The sequence below is a fragment of the Polyodon spathula genome, chromosome 2, assembly GCF_017654505.1.
Source record: "Polyodon spathula isolate WHYD16114869_AA chromosome 2, ASM1765450v1, whole genome shotgun sequence".
NCBI classification, from domain to species: Eukaryota; Metazoa; Chordata; class Actinopteri; order Acipenseriformes; family Polyodontidae; genus Polyodon; species Polyodon spathula.
In genome coordinates this window covers 43009343-43023705 of record NC_054535.1, presented here as the reverse complement: position 1 = coordinate 43023705, position 14363 = coordinate 43009343, and the positions used below count along the sequence as shown (strand labels likewise).

General features: G+C 36.8%; 1 protein-coding gene across 7 annotated transcripts in view; it reads right to left on the bottom strand.

Moving 5' to 3' along the window:
- The window catches only part of LOC121296784 (lipopolysaccharide-responsive and beige-like anchor protein), a 295937-nt gene that overhangs the window by 31320 nt on the left and 250254 nt on the right, over positions 1-14363 (bottom strand). For 5 of the 7 annotated variants that reach the window (XM_041222603.1, XM_041222566.1, XM_041222575.1 and 2 more), the window contains 2 exons: positions 10915-11082; positions 5265-5354 (listed from right to left, as the gene is read on the bottom strand). In XM_041222603.1, the coding sequence (XP_041078537.1) occupies positions 5265-5354; positions 10915-11082 (258 nt within the window). The remainder of the gene's footprint in view (positions 1-5264; positions 5355-10914; positions 11083-14363) is intronic. The other 2 variants (XM_041222596.1, XM_041222620.1) reach the window with 1 other exon arrangement.

Genomic DNA, 14363 nt, shown 5'->3' with positions numbered 1-14363 from the left:
GCGTCAATTGTATATGGAGCGGGAGAGCGGAGCAGGATAGTAGCAGGAGAGGAGCGCAGAAGGGACATTTCCGGCTCACTCTTTCACAGCACTGAAGAACTGAGCATGGTTTTATTTTTTTTAAATACACGTTCATCCATGGAGTATGCATTTATATATATATATATATATATATATATATATATATATATATATATATATATATATATATATATATATATATATATATATATAAAGGTACAAATACAGATGCAGTCACTTTACAGTATTTTCCATCATACCTGTGCATGGTAATCATTCATTTTCCAGTTTCAAACCAAAATTAGGAACTGCAGACTGGAGAATTTAATTTAAAAAAAATGCTTTTTTTTCTTTCTTTTATATTCAAATGTGATTGGCATTGCACTTTATGATTTATAATGAAAGGAAAAATATATATACTCCCGATTGTGGAGCTGCATTTGTGCTATACAAAAATGTGAGAAATCAGTGCGTCCATCTGCCTACCATTATGACATAGCCTATAGTGTTCTTATACAGTTCTACGGTTATGCACCATTCAGCACTGTGAACACGGTTTATATTTTCTGCACTCTTAAGGATAGTTCATACACTACAGGGTGGTCCATCAGCACCTTTGAGACTCGCTCATATGTGTTTGTGGGTGACTTTGAGCTCCCTATGAAATATTCTGATACAAACAAGCACAGTATAAAGCAAATTTACCATGAATCACATGCAAAGTTTGAAATAGATGACACTGTACATGACATCACAGGAACCTGTTAAAAATCTGTTAATTGGAATATTTCCCAAATATTTTTAATTTACGCATTTTTATACGTGGGGTCAAGCTATGTGATTATAATAAGGAAGATAAAATAGTATTCATTTATTTTTTCTCTCTTAGGTGATGGGTACCAAAGATGCGAATCAAAGATTTGCTCATCAGCTGCTCTGCTGGTCTAATGTTTGAGTGGCTTAAAGCCAATCAATATTATGAGTTAATCCTCCCCAAATACTCATTCAATTAAAGGTGTCAGTAATGCCTCATCTAATGTGGCCTCAATTAAGTCAAGTGATCTGATGCTGTGAAAGCACCAGGGGAATGGCCAACAGCAGCACACTCAAAATAGGCAACGTGCATGTGGCAGCTAATTGCTACACCTGGCGTAAATTACTGCTTGTGCAGTGTACAAAGCAGGATAAGACATTCATACTGAAAAGAATGAAACAAACAAAAAACTGGTTGAGCTTGTCAAGGGTTTCAAGGTTAAATTGTATTTGTAAAATTTATTTGGACAAGGGACAAATGAACAGCAGACAAAATTGATAAGAAAACTGTACTATAATTCAGTGCAGGATTAATATGCCTAAAGCAACCTTTTCTTGGAAAGCATTGCCGTAATTGTACATCTAGTGTGAGTAGCAGATTAAAAACCTCCTGCTTTCAAGGACAGGGCGATCAGCCTCAATCAACAGCAATGGCCTTTCATCTTTGGAAAAAATCTAACCAAGGCTAATTTTGACCCACAGCTGTTTATAGCTGTACAGTAGTTATATAGCCAAATTCTTGTTTGGGTTGATGATGGCACAGCATGACAAAATAAATCAATTTGGTTTAAATTTACTGGCCCCAGACTAAGTACAAGTCCATCCATATGGAGAGAAATATGAAATCCTAATGTTGCAAAAGGTGCACAATCGCAAGATCATTGGGGGAAATGATGTGTTCCTTGACGGCTCTGTATGCCTTTACGTATTATTAATATTTATTCTGAAAGAAGAATAAGGAATACGCTATTAAAACACCCTTTGCTTGAAAGCGAGACATATCAGACTCATCACTTATTTTAAAACTTAATTAGGGTGTAACAGGAAGAGATCTGTGCTGACTCTGCTGGCGTGTTCACGGGCTGCAGGAAGAGGGCGGCAGTCGTCCAACAACCGCCTGTGTGTCATGGCAGTGACACGGGGAGGTGGGAAAGTGGGTGTGTGGACTTTCCCCCTCTCTGAATGGCTGAGAGGTGCGTCTTGGGAGATTGTTAGCCCTATCAATTAACGCTCTGTTGTTTCCTCAGATCTGCCCTGTTAAACGCAACGAGAGTGAGGAAGCGCTGGTCAACGACCGAGAACCAGTGGGAGAGAAAGAAACGGAGGTTCAGAGCGAGACATTGAGGGCGGGGAACCCTTGGGCAGGCCCATCGCTTGGTATTGGTTCTGTTTACCATCGTTGGTAAATCAGACCACGGACCCACAGCGCCATCTGCAGGATTAAAGAAAAGACAGCACCCTGAAATAAAACTGGGCACCTGTGCGGTGTTGCCAAATTCACCTGTCTGTCTCCTGTGTCAGTGAATTACCCACCACCCTTCCACATAGGGCTTCTGATTTTTGATTTTAACCAATCAAACAACCCAGATACAAAATAAATTAAAATAAACAATGGAAACCACCGGAAAAACAGTGGAAATGGTTAATCAATTCATGTTGACTAAACCCATTTCCCATTAAAAAATAAAACCTACTACAAAAAAAATACATTTCCCAGCACAGCTGGGCACTGTCCCGCTTTCCTGCCTTGTATCTATCATTGATTCATTCAGAATACTTTAAGCCCACCCCAACTACTAAGTTACAGCACATTCCTACATTTCTATAGGATACTCCGCTTGCGAGATTTGAAACAAGATTACAATTAGAAATGGAGCGTTGTTAGCAGGATTTAAAGCTGTATTACAGTTAAGACACGAAGGACTTAAATTGTGGTGTAATGTAAAAAAATGCCTACACACAAAAACCCCAGAAGAATGTACCCGTGACCATAAGGATTTCGTTGTGGAAGACAGCAGAGGAAAGAAGGTACAACTTAAGCATGCAAGTACTGTCGAGTTACTACTATACATATTTTGACAGAAAAAAAAATGCTCAAGTATTTTGGAAATTAACCGAAAACACTATTTTCATACAGTATATCAAAAATGAAAGCCCCGGGGAAAAACTATTTACATAAAACTCGAGTTAACTAAAATAAGCATTAAAAAATAAAATGATTATACACTGAAAAACAGAAACCCTATACACAATCCAAACTTAAGGTCACCACACTGACAGATGTCAGCCTAGCACATAATATGTAATATTGCTAGTTTATAAAAAGCTGCTATTATGGTTAACTCATACCTGTTTCTCGTGAACTATGGTACCGTGTGATGTATTTACCTTAAATTACATACTGGATGCTACTTGTTAACATGCTCTCCTGTGTATATGTGAAAATAAAATAAATTTATTTATATCTATGAAATAAATGCATTATAATGTAATGAAAACAGCAATACATAATGCAATACACACTACACCTGGCATGGATAATCCTCAGCAGTCCCATCAAATGTATACAGCGAGGATAATCAATACGAAACAATGAATTATCACTTTATTCCAAGAGCAGAGAAGACTAGATAACTTACAAGCCCTGAAGGTGTGTGTAAGCAATCAATCTTAGAATTAAAACAGTAATTTACATCCTTATATTGGCTGCTCTGGGATACTAACACCACAAAATTGAATTTTACTGCTCAACTGCTATTCGTGTTAAGTTTGGATGTATACTTGTGTCAAATCTATGAGGTTTAGCGGGAAATATACCCGAACACAGGTATGCATTTATTCCATTGAATGTATAATGTATGCATTTTAGCCCATTGTCCAAAATATATATTTCCCCTGTGGTTTGCAAGATTCAATGTATAAAACTGTTTATTAATAAGGAAATTGATAAGACAGGCCTTTTTTTTTCATTTTTGAAAATTATTTGCAAAACTATATATGTTTTTGTTTATTTCGTCAAGTTTACGAATACTTTAATTTGCTGACTAATCCAGTGTTTTAAAGTGGTACATTTTTAAGAATGGTCTATAATGTTCAATGCACACATTATTGAACACCTCTGAAAGGTTAGGAGTGACTTTCACAATCAGTGTCAATGCCAGCAGTAGTCTATAGGGGTGCCAGGGGTAACCCTGGGCAGAAATTGCACGCCACCTTTTTTAAAAAGCCCATCTGCTTTTAGTTTGTGTTGCCATTTAAAGTCTATGGAAGTCAGGCAGACCTGTCAAATGGTACCGTCACTCCTGCCAGAATTGGATGGATTCAAAAACTAAATACAAGGCACCTTTAACCACTTGAATGTCAAAATCTGTAAGTGCCTGTCGGGATCAGGGGATGCGATTTCCACACCACTCTAGCGTAATGTTTCAATTAAAGTGCTTTCACTAATATGGATATTACTTTAAGATGCTTTTAAAAAAAAAAAAATTATGAAGCTGTTTTTATAAAACTGGTTGGCAGAATTGCAGCATGATATGCACAGTACAGTTACCTGTCTTAAAACATTATCTTTTCTGCCTCTTATGTTGTTGAAATAGTCAATTTAACTTGAGCTGTAGTGTAAATTGCCCTTTTGTAATGGATGAATATAGATCTGTGCCAAGAATCTACTTACAGGACATATATTATTTGTGAGTGCATGTATACAGTATTATATAATTGTTTGGTATCTATCAATCTATAAATAGATAAAGCTATGTTGTTGATTAATGCATGGTTTCATTTAACAGGTTTTATTTTTATTTTTTACTGGAAGATCTTGTCATACTGGTGCATCAGTTCTCAAGCCTCAAGACTGTAGCTGTCTCTTGCTGCAGGTGCGTGCTTGTGTTGTGAGTAATGATGGTTGGGGGAAATCAGCCTGTCAGCAGTGCAAGGGCAGTGCACTAACAGGGGCCTGGCCTGTCTACATCCCTGCCTCCCTTTTCAAGCTTGCAGCAATCTGAATTTGAAAGCAAACACCTTTCCCCTATTCATTCCTTTGGCAAATCAAATACCAAGTGTTCATTTGGGGCTTTATCGGGCTTATTTCCAAACTCTAATCCAAATCTGAACTCTTAAATTGTAAAAAGGGAAGGGGAGGGGAGGAGGATTAACAAAATACTAGGGGGAAAACAAGTTCAGGATTGCTGTAGAAAAACATACAATTTGAAGACAAACAGTGCCCAGTCATCAAGAGATAAAACAGGTCAAACTTAATATTTACCAAGTCAGCCCCGGAATTTACTGTCCCCTTGGATATTGGCCTTGTTCAGGTACAGATCATTTCGGATTAGTTTGCAAAATGACCTGAGCTAAAAAAGCATCAGCAAAGCCTGCAAAAAGACATATACATCTAAGGACTAAACGTCTGTCTTTGTAAGCAGACTCACCACCTGCATGGCAGAACTCCTCGGGGGATGTGGTTCTATTAGCAGCTGACAAGGGGTTTGTCCAAAACTTCGGATCTGAGCTTCAACAGCCTGGAAATAAACAAAGAAAGATTGCATGTTAGGAGTACTAATTACAAGCCATAGACCCATAACCGTCACCTGAAAATGTCGTTCTGTACTTTCTGCATTGCATCGTGTTTTAAAAAATGAAGCCTGTGTGTTTCTGTGTGGAAGTGTGTGTGTGCGCTCTCAGCTCTATGGCCAAGGAAAGTATTTGGCTCTGGAGTGGAGCATGAGGTCATCTCGGAGGACTGTAAATGCTATTTCCATGAGAAACACTGTAAAATCCCCCTATCCCAATTGTGTGATGCTAAACAGAAACAAGTTGTTACAATCACAGACCCTACTTTTTGGCTTTGTTTCCAACTCCCCACGAGCAGCCCTTCCTGCATTTGTCACAGATCACAGGAAGAAAAGCTAATCTTTAACAGGTACATTCAAGTCTTCCACATTTCTCCCTGCCAGTGCCTGGGCCTCCTGCCCTTGATATCTGAGCATCGGAAACAGCACTTTACCACTTTCTGCAACCTAACTTTGATCAAGATTTCCAACATCTGCACAGAACGAGGGACTGGGCTGTATTCCTCTACACTGTTTGTTTGGTAAGAATTCAGATACTATATTAGTAGATCAATTACCAACAGATGACACATTTTTGGTCTTCAAAATATACAGCAATGTACCAGCGCAGATCTACCGTACCTTATAATATTCAGAAAGAAAAAAAAATGTAAATGCTCCCCAACCCCAGTGCTCAAGTAATCTACCAACCTTTTATTTTCATAATATTACACAAAAAGCAGTTTATCCCGAAGCAAAACGCATGGTCACATTAACTGGCTGTATTAAAATAACTTTTGACCATGTCACAAGAAAATTACACTACACTTGGAAGACAAAAAGGAAAAGGCTCATTTACAATGAAACTGTTCACTGTACCCAGTATCACAGATCTTTTCAGGAAGTTTGTCCTGTAAAAAGTAAAAAGCATGCAAGGTTTATAATATATATTACAATTACACCAAAAGAGCCAACAGGCTCATTTCATACTACATAAAATACAAAATAAAACCAAAGAAAACATGAAAAGGCCTTTCCAAGCCGACAGGTTGGTTTCTTTTCTTTTCTCAGCAGTAAATTGTATTGATCCAGTTAAAACCCCTTTCCTGACAGGCAACCCATGTTAAAACTGCCTGGAATCCTCAGAGCCCCCAGCTCTGAATCTCAGTCTCTCTCCCTCTGTTATTCTATGATGAATTAGGCACAAGTGAAAGGGTAGAGGCTGACAGCACTGCTGGTGAAAGCCCTGTTTTAATGAGCGAATCAGGTACAGTACCACAGGCGCATCCACCCTGCCCTCAGATACAGTACATGCAGGTTTAGATCCTGGGCCACAGATGTAAAGCACCAGTGGAACATTTCATACAAGACCTTCCTAAAAAGTTTGTGTATTTTAGCAACAATCATGTTTTGCTACTGGGGAGGATTCGCGTAAAAGTGTCATGGATTAGACATGTTTTAGGAGGTTTCTAAATGTCAACAAATCCAAAAATTGCAAATGACATGTTAAACTAATTTAACTAATACCCTTTAAGAAAGCCTGATGACACAAACATGGTAAATGGGTTTATATTGAATATCAATTATTTAATTAAATGTACTCAATCAAATGTAACTTAAAAGGCTAAAATGAGTAAATTCAGTATATATAAATATATTCAAGTAGGTAGTTAATTAATCTCATGAAATTAAAAAGATAGGTACATTTATTCTAAACCTCTACCAGTAATCATTTTACCAACCTTGGGAATTCACACTCCAAGACAGAAATGGTAGAAGATAGGGTACTAGTGATAGTGTCCCGTGTTTTGTTGCTTTGATTCTACATATGAACCAGAGAGCAATATACAGCTCACATGGGGCTAAGAAAATCCTGCTTAAGAATTACATTCCTTGCCTAATAATGTGTCAAACTTTATATTAACTGGCCAATAATTCAAATTAATTATGACTATTATAAAGCATTTGCAACTAATGCTGCTATATTTTGTATAATTTTTCTAACCCCAACACTTAATAAAGGAAAATTACACGTTTTTACCACGATAATTGGTCTCTACAGTAATTCCAATTTGGGCTTTAACAATCGTAAAATATAAATACAATTTTTATTTGTATAACTCTCATACTTTAAACAGAACAAAAATATAATTTTGCCAATTACACAGTATGTTGAAAAACACTAGGGTACACTGCACAGCACTAAACTGTTAATGTATAAAATGATGTTTAAACCACAACACATACAGTAAAGGGGAATGACTTATTTCTGAAAAATACAACTATTTACAAATAAAACTATAAATCCAGTACACATTCACATGCTAATTAGACATCTTTCCTGCACTGTCAGTGGGAAAGCATTTATTGTTGGTGTGATAGAAAAAAACATGACCTATTCTTCCCTCCCTCCCCATAAAACCTTCTGGTCAAAAATGCATTACACTAAGGGCCCTGCATGACATCCACCCCTTTTCCAGCGCATACATGTCCAAAATTAGGCAACAAAGACAGGTCCCTGGTGACTGCCATGATGCGGGTAGCTGGTATCTGTTTAATTCCACCTCTTCAGTAGGGATTCAGTTCAGACTAATTCGGGGTGTTTCCCATCTGGTAGCGCATATGAACAACACAGAAAACTATGCCCATGCAAGAGTCTTTTAACGAGAGCAGGATTTCAATTGTGGTCCCACTAGACTTGTATTGATTGCTGTTGTTCACTGCATCAGTATAATGCATGTCTGTTTTTAGGAAGACCTCTCTCTTTCCACCTCTCTCTCAGCAGTCAAAGTATTAAAATCTCATCTATCTCCACTTCATATATGCAAGGTCTATCTGTGCATATTCTTTTTAAAATTGATTTCTCAAAACTGGGGGGGAAAAAACCAACGTGATTGCTTTAAAAAAAAAAAAAAAAAAGGCATTAAAAGAAACAAAAAAAAAAACTAAAATACTAATTCTTATGTTTTTCTTATGACTTGAGCATTTTCTGCATTTCTTTCATATACACTTTTATTAATTGTGTTTAACTCAAGGTATATTAAACTAGAGCAATGGACAATTAATCCAGCCAATTTTCTTTGGTTATTTTAAACTTATATATTTAATACTTATATATTAAGATTGATACTCATATACAGTATCTATCATTCCATCCTTGGTGACATTTACTATTAGTAAAACTGACAAGGCAACAATGACAGACACCAAAGAGAAACTAAGCATCACAAAGATTAAGCATTTAAAACATTTACATTTAAAATACATCTCTTCAAGAAGTTTTTTTTTTTTCTGAAGGAAAAATGTGTGTATAAAAATGGATCTGGCAGGATGAAAGTCAGCGTGTTTTAGGAGTTGATGAATATTCCTTGGTTAGACAGTTACTATTAGCAGAACTCTTATTAAACCTTATTTCATTTGGCTGCCATAGAGGTAAAACAGGAAGTAATCACTGTCTGTGAAAATATGAATTGGTTTCCCTGTCAGGGCCCTGTAACTACCTAGCCTAGAGAGAGACATTCCAAACCCACAGACTAGCATAGCATGGGGCAGCGCAGTCTATGGGACAACTCCAGAGCTACAGCTGCTGTGCCACTGCAGCATAATCCCAGCTGCCAACGTGAAAGAAACCAGCCCATAAGAGCAGACAGGACCAAAAGAAACAACTGTCACTCAGTAACCTACACTGGAGAACTGGCTCTGCGTTATTTCAAACCACATCTTTTAAATATTTTTTGGTAAAATTGGTCTTATAGACCATATCAATATACATATACAATATGGGAATGGGTTTAGCTGTCAGTGTTTATGTCTACTGCCTAAAAAAAAAAAAAAAAAAAAAAAACAGGCCACTATACTTTACATGTAAAATGGACCAGTTTTTATCTTTTTTTTTTTTTTTTTTTTTTTTTTTTTTTTTATATATACATTTCCTTTTCAAAAATTAAAACTGATGATTTTCCAAACAATAATGGATTTACCCCACAGGAAAGAAGTTCCATATAACCAAAGTGTACTGCAGAACTTTCAATAATTGCAAATAACACTGCTCTAGGAGAAACACCTGAGCATGTATTTACTGTAGGTCCCAGTCCAGCAATGACCCTCTCATCTCAAGGTACTACAGTCAAACAGCGTGATTGACAGAGGGAATGAAAATGTCTATAAAGTAATAAGGACTTCCACAATTTTATTCAGTCGTTTCAAAGTGGAAAACAACATTTCCTACATAACACTGCTTTATCCCATAATGTATTATGCTGCAAATGATGTCCATTTTAACAGTTAGGAACCTTTAATTTTGATGAAATGTTTATCTAAGCCAAAGTTACGTAATTCTACAGTTGCAGTAAAAAAAAAAAAAAAAAAACTTAAAATAAAAACTATAAAGTCATATTGAGTGATTCAACCCCCAGCAATTATAAATATAATAATTTTCAGAGGTGCTGAGTTATGCCACAGTTGTGATGTTTATACATTCTACAAAGGTCTGCTTGAATACCTAAAATACTTAGCACCTGTGATTTACTGTTCAGTGACACGGTTTAAGGGAAAAAAAAAAACACACTTGCTTCCATCCATAACAACGGCAACAGAAACGGATTTGGTTCGCTGCGCACTTAATGGCTGTCACTGGTGAACTGCCAGCTGCAAACAAAACTTCACTAATGGCGCTGTGTTTAACAAACTTAACAAAACATCAAATTCAACTCTTTTCGAAACAGAACATTTGAATAATAAATTAGGAGTTTGAAAGCATGGAAACAGGAAACCACTTCATATAATCAAGGACTGGACCTTTCTGTCAAAGTATGAAGCCATCAGCTGACAGATTCTTTACTAAGTTCTGATTAACTCTTTCAACACCTTAGACAGGTCCAGGAATGTAAACTCCACTCCACTAAAGACCAGGAAACTAATCTACTATACTAATAAGACAAACCATTTCCATTTGTATTTATTTTTCAGTATGACTCTGAATCTAGGGTAGTCTTTCTGTAAAGAAACTTAGTGTTGAAAGAGTTCTGCTGTTGGCAGTGACTCAGTCACATTTGCATTAACATCAACTTTCTTCAAAATTAAGCTTTCTAACATATTAGTAACTCAATGGCCCCAATCGTTAACACTTTCACCTGTTATTCTAAAAATGTATTACCTGAATCTCTCTAATTAATGTACAACATTCTCCCTTTCAGATTCTCTGTTGGTTGAGAGGATGGATGTACCAACAACGTTGCTTTTAATTGTTTTAAAACCTCTTATATAAGAGGTACAAACTCAGCACATCTCATAAAATGTCAATTTATCCAATAACAGGAATGCAGTCTATATTTGAAGTATGAACAACAACTATGCTGTCAAAAGAGCTGCAACACAATGCGTCCTTCGCACGGCAAATAGTGAAGCTGCACAGCTTTTATAGCTGTCTGCACCTGACTTATCGCATTCATCTGCAACAGAAGTATGAACCAGCCCTTACTGTTAATAAGGACATGACTCCTGTGACAGGATTCGACTCCTTGGAACTTACCTCTCTTAGCACCGGATCGCCAATGGAGCTGAGGTTAACAGCTCCTTCGTACGTTAGGTAGTAAAAGACATTGAGTGCCCGGACAGCCTCTGGACCTTGCTGCTTGTATCCAAAAATCAGGTCTATCCACTGGTGTAGCTGGCAGGAGACAAACTCGCTCTCAAGGGCCTGTAAAACAGAAACAAACAAACAAACAAACAAACAAAAAGATGAAGCTTCAGTCATTCATTTTAGCACACTAATTTGTATTTACATTTTTACATGATTTGAGCACACACAAATATATAATCTGTCTATCTATCTATCTATCTATTACTAAAATGACTTTAATTCCTTATTTGAACTTCGTCTTTCATCAGTAGGTGCAAGATTTTAGTTTCATTTTTATCTACCAGTACATTAAGTTTCAATAGTTATCAACCTAAAAACTAATTTATGACAAAGGAACTCAAAATTGAGAGGTGACCTATTATGATTGGTAAATGGTCTTTTATATTGGAAGTAGTATTTTTTTTTATTATGCAAGGAATTTCTTTTTAATAACCAAGCATTTAGGTAAAAAGGCACTTTTCTTGTCATTAACTGGCAAGATGGAAAACATTTATGCTTGCACATAAAAACAGCAATTGTCTTAATTTGCACAGGGCTGCCTGCACAAAGGCCCTAAATATGCTCAAATCAGAATGAGCGGCTTGATTGTCATTGTGGGCTCTTGTCACATTAATGCATGACAAACATTAAACCATACACTTAAATTGCAATTTATATCATTTAAATGTTTACTGCAGGAGCAGCTCATCACTCATTTAAATGTGACTTTCTGACAGCTAATTTCAGTTAATTCTCTCGATTCATTTAATTAGAACTTTCAATCAAGAAAAGCCAAGATCCGGTAAATGTCTGCTGTCTAGGATGACATTTTTTTGTTGTCAGATGCAGACTGTAAATTGTAAAAGCCCTTTTCCTAAAGAATTTACACAATGCTAAATAACACCACTAAAAAGGGACTATATTGTACGAGACTCCTAAAACTAATTTTCTTTTTATTTCTATATGAGAGGAATTAATAATTGTGCTACTCATCCACAGGAAAACTATCCAAATGTAACTGGAAGACAAACATAACTCTTTAAACTCAGAAATTTTTGACAATTAATCAAATTAATATACAAAACAGCTTTAATTAAGTTTTTAAGTTGAATTATAATTTTGTAACTAAAGATCATATAAATGAACAGTGGTTCAGCAATCTCACTTTAAATTTTAGGAAATACTCTAGTTAAAACAAAGAAAGAGACTTCAATAACAAATCACACACACTCTAAACCGGTTGTTAAAGGGTAGTCTATGAAGTTGAGAATCCCTTTGGGTGTTCTGTAATTGCTAAAATCAGATTAATGTAAAATGTACACTACATTTTTTTTTACATTTTACAATAGTGCATGTGGAGTATTTGTTTCCGTCATCGTCTACTAGTCTATAAATACAACAATTATGACAGAAAAGTAGTATTCTGGTAAATGTGTTCCACATTTTATCTGGTAAACCTGAGAAGACCAATCATGATATTTATAAACTTCTTGAAATACCCCCTCAATGCAGGGAAGGTAACATGATAACAATCAATACATGATTACATGCTTGTAGCTCCCTGAAGAGAGATCTTATCAAGCATTTGAATGGAGCAGGCAATTGGTTTCTAGTTACCAATAAGGGAATTATATAGCTTAAAAAAAATAAAATACAAATAAATAGAAAAATTATATCCTTGTCATAAATGTCGTTTTAATCTGCAAAAAACAGTTGCCTTATTTTTTTTATTATTAAAAACACATAGCTATATCATTGCATGCCAAATGAATAACAAAGCACATGTATACCTCCTCTTAAAATGAATAGACCTAAACTCCTTACTCACAACAGGCAAAACGTTAGGTTATTGTCATAACCTTGGTTTCCTGAAATAGAAATGTAACCATTACCTCATGGGTATTTATCCTTTAATACTTTCTAACCTGAATAGATATACCAAAGCTGCATGTAGTGCTTGTGACATAGTCTTGCCTGCCCCCAAGGGCATAAATGACCACACACACAAGTATTGTCATCAATTTTTCTTCAAGACTGCTGCAATCATGGATTGAAGGTTAACGGTTATAGTTCTACTTCAGGGAACCAGATTTAAACAATAAACCTAATGTTCCCTATCAAGTACGAAATGTAACCATTATCTCATGGGTAGAAATACCAAAGCTGTCGCAAGGCAACACTGCAGACCAACTGGAATGCTACCAGGCTCGGCCAAGGCCACCTTGTGCGTTAGGCAAAACTCACCTCTGTGTTTATGTGGTGAGGCTCAAGGCAGCCCTTAACACTCTTGTTCCAAAACCAGGGTTTTGTGGATCCATGTCATTCAGCCGATAGAACCGTGTAAAAGTATGGGGAGTAGCCCACACTGCTGCATCGCAAATGTCCCCGACAGGCTTCAATCACCACATTAAGCCTACAGCAACGGAAAACGTCCTTCATAGGCGGCCGAAGCTACAGAGCTCTTTCAAAAATTGACCCACCAGGAAATGCACTCCTGGGGAGACTGCATCAATTATATTATGGCAAGCCAAAATGGCTGCCAAATAGACCTTCAGTGTAGAGGAGGATTTCCCCTCATCATATAGGTCCTGTAAAAATTGCAGTATAACCGCCATACGACAGGTGGTGGGGTCAAAACCCTTAGGCAGGCACCATGTTGTACCCATACTGGGAACGTGTGAACTCGAAGAGAGGCCGAATGGCAGTACCCGAAACTCGTAAGTTGTCCCTTGGAAAGCGAACCTGAGGTACCTCCTGTGCCCTGGTTTTATGGGGATGTGAATATAAGCATTCTTCAAGTCCACCATAGTGAACCAGTTCTCCTAGCCTTACTGACCACAACAGTTGCTGCATAGTCAATATTTTGAACCTCCGTTGACTCGGATACAGATTGACCTGTCTGAGGCCACCATCCAAGTGAAGAGGGTGAAATAAAATGGGAAAACCCGGTGGGTAGCGCGAAGGATGAAATAGAAATGGTAGAAATGACAAATGACTGCTACCTAACACAATTTGTGAAGGCACCCACTAGAGGGGAGGCATGCCTTGATTTAGTCTTTTCAAATAACGAAGATAGAATAACTAAAACAGAGGTCAGAGAACCACTGGCAAACTCAGACCACAACATGGTCTCATTTGAAGTGTTTTTTAAATCCTCAAAAGTAAAGACTAAAGCTAAGGTTTACAATTTTAGAAAAGCAAACTATGACGGCATGAAACAGAGACTAACAGAAGTAGATTGGAGTAAAATAGAGAAAACACCCACAGAAGAAGGATGGTTGTTCTTCAAAAACGTAGTACTAGAGGCGCAAAACAATTATATCCCTAAAGTAGACAAATCTAAATGTAAAACTAAATTG